The sequence below is a fragment of the Hippocampus comes genome, unplaced genomic scaffold, assembly GCF_001891065.2.
Source record: "Hippocampus comes isolate QL1 unplaced genomic scaffold, H_comes_QL1_v1.1 scaffold301, whole genome shotgun sequence".
NCBI classification, from domain to species: domain Eukaryota; kingdom Metazoa; phylum Chordata; class Actinopteri; order Syngnathiformes; family Syngnathidae; genus Hippocampus; species Hippocampus comes.
The window spans coordinates 11,798-12,847 of record NW_017805928.1 but is presented as its reverse complement, the minus strand read 5'-3'; the positions used below and the strand labels follow the sequence as shown (position 1 = coordinate 12,847).

At 70.0% G+C, this 1,050-nt stretch overlaps 1 protein-coding gene across 1 annotated transcript in view; it reads left to right on the top strand.

The window, feature by feature from the left end:
- Nucleotides 1–1,050, top strand: part of LOC109527603 (echinoderm microtubule-associated protein-like 6) — a gene marked incomplete at both ends in the record, with an annotated part of 40,852 nt that overhangs the window by 28,018 nt on the left and 11,784 nt on the right. Inside the window, 5 exons of the mRNA XM_019889613.1 lie at nt 2–96; nt 434–545; nt 619–746; nt 813–954; nt 1,032–1,043. Of these exons, the coding sequence (XP_019745172.1) occupies nt 2–96; nt 434–545; nt 619–746; nt 813–954; nt 1,032–1,043 (489 nt within the window). The remainder of the gene's footprint in view (nt 1; nt 97–433; nt 546–618; nt 747–812; nt 955–1,031; nt 1,044–1,050) is intronic.

The window sequence follows — 1,050 nt, the reverse complement described above, 5'->3', positions numbered from 1 at the left end:
GCCGGCGGCGACGTTTACGTTTGGCGGGAAAGCGCGCTGGTGAAGACCGTCAAGGCCCACGACGGGCCCGTGTTCGCCATGTGCTCCCTGGACAAGGTCCGGAGCGGACGCCGTCGTCGCCGACTGAAGGGAAGGCCTCTGTCCAACCACTGCGCCCGCGCCGGCGTCGCCCGGCAAAGAAAAGTCGGAGTCGACGAGCTTCTTTTTAAGGGACCGGGTCTCCCGATTCGGAAATGCCGCCGAGGCCCGCGTCCCGCCGGTGGCGCCGAAAGCCCCGCGGCTAGTTTTAGCCGCTACGCCGGACCCGTCGGGAAAGTCAAGACGGGTATCGAGAACGCGACTCGTGAAGCGAAGGCTCCGGCTCCGAGAGGGCTTCCCGCGTGCGATGTCGCGTACGGGTTCCCCAACGGCGCCTGTCGCCCGCGCCGTCCAGGGCTTCGCGACGGGCGGCAAGGACGGCGTGGTGGAGCTGTGGGACGACGCCTCGGAAAGGTGCCTGAAGACCTACGCCATCAAGAGGACGCTTCTGTCCCCCTCGTCCAAAGGTGGGACGCGCCGCCGGCCCCGCCCCCGCCCCGCCCCCGCCGGCTTTCCGACCCCGCCCTGGTGCCTCTTTAGGGCTGCTGCTGGAAGACAACCCGTCCGTCCGAGCCATCGCGCTGGCGCACGGGCGCATTCTGGTCGGCACCAAGAACGGAGAAATTCTGGAGGTGGACAAGAGCGGGGCCACGACGCTGCTGGTCCAGGTCAGACCGAACGCGAGGCCGCGGGCCCGAGACCCGGCGCGTCACCGCCCGACGCGTCGCCCTCAGGGTCACGCCGAGGGCGAGGTCTGGGGTTTGGCCGCCCACCCGCTGCTTCCCGTCTGCGCCACCGTCGGCGACGACGGAACCCTCCGGATGTGGGAGCTGTCGGCCGATCGCCGGATGGTGGCCGTGCGCAAGCTGAAGAAAGGTTTGTCCCCCGTCCCCCGTCCCGTCCCCCCCCCCCGCGTCCGACCGCTCTGGCGCTTTGTTTTGCCGCCGGCGAAGGCGGGCGCTGCTGCGCCTT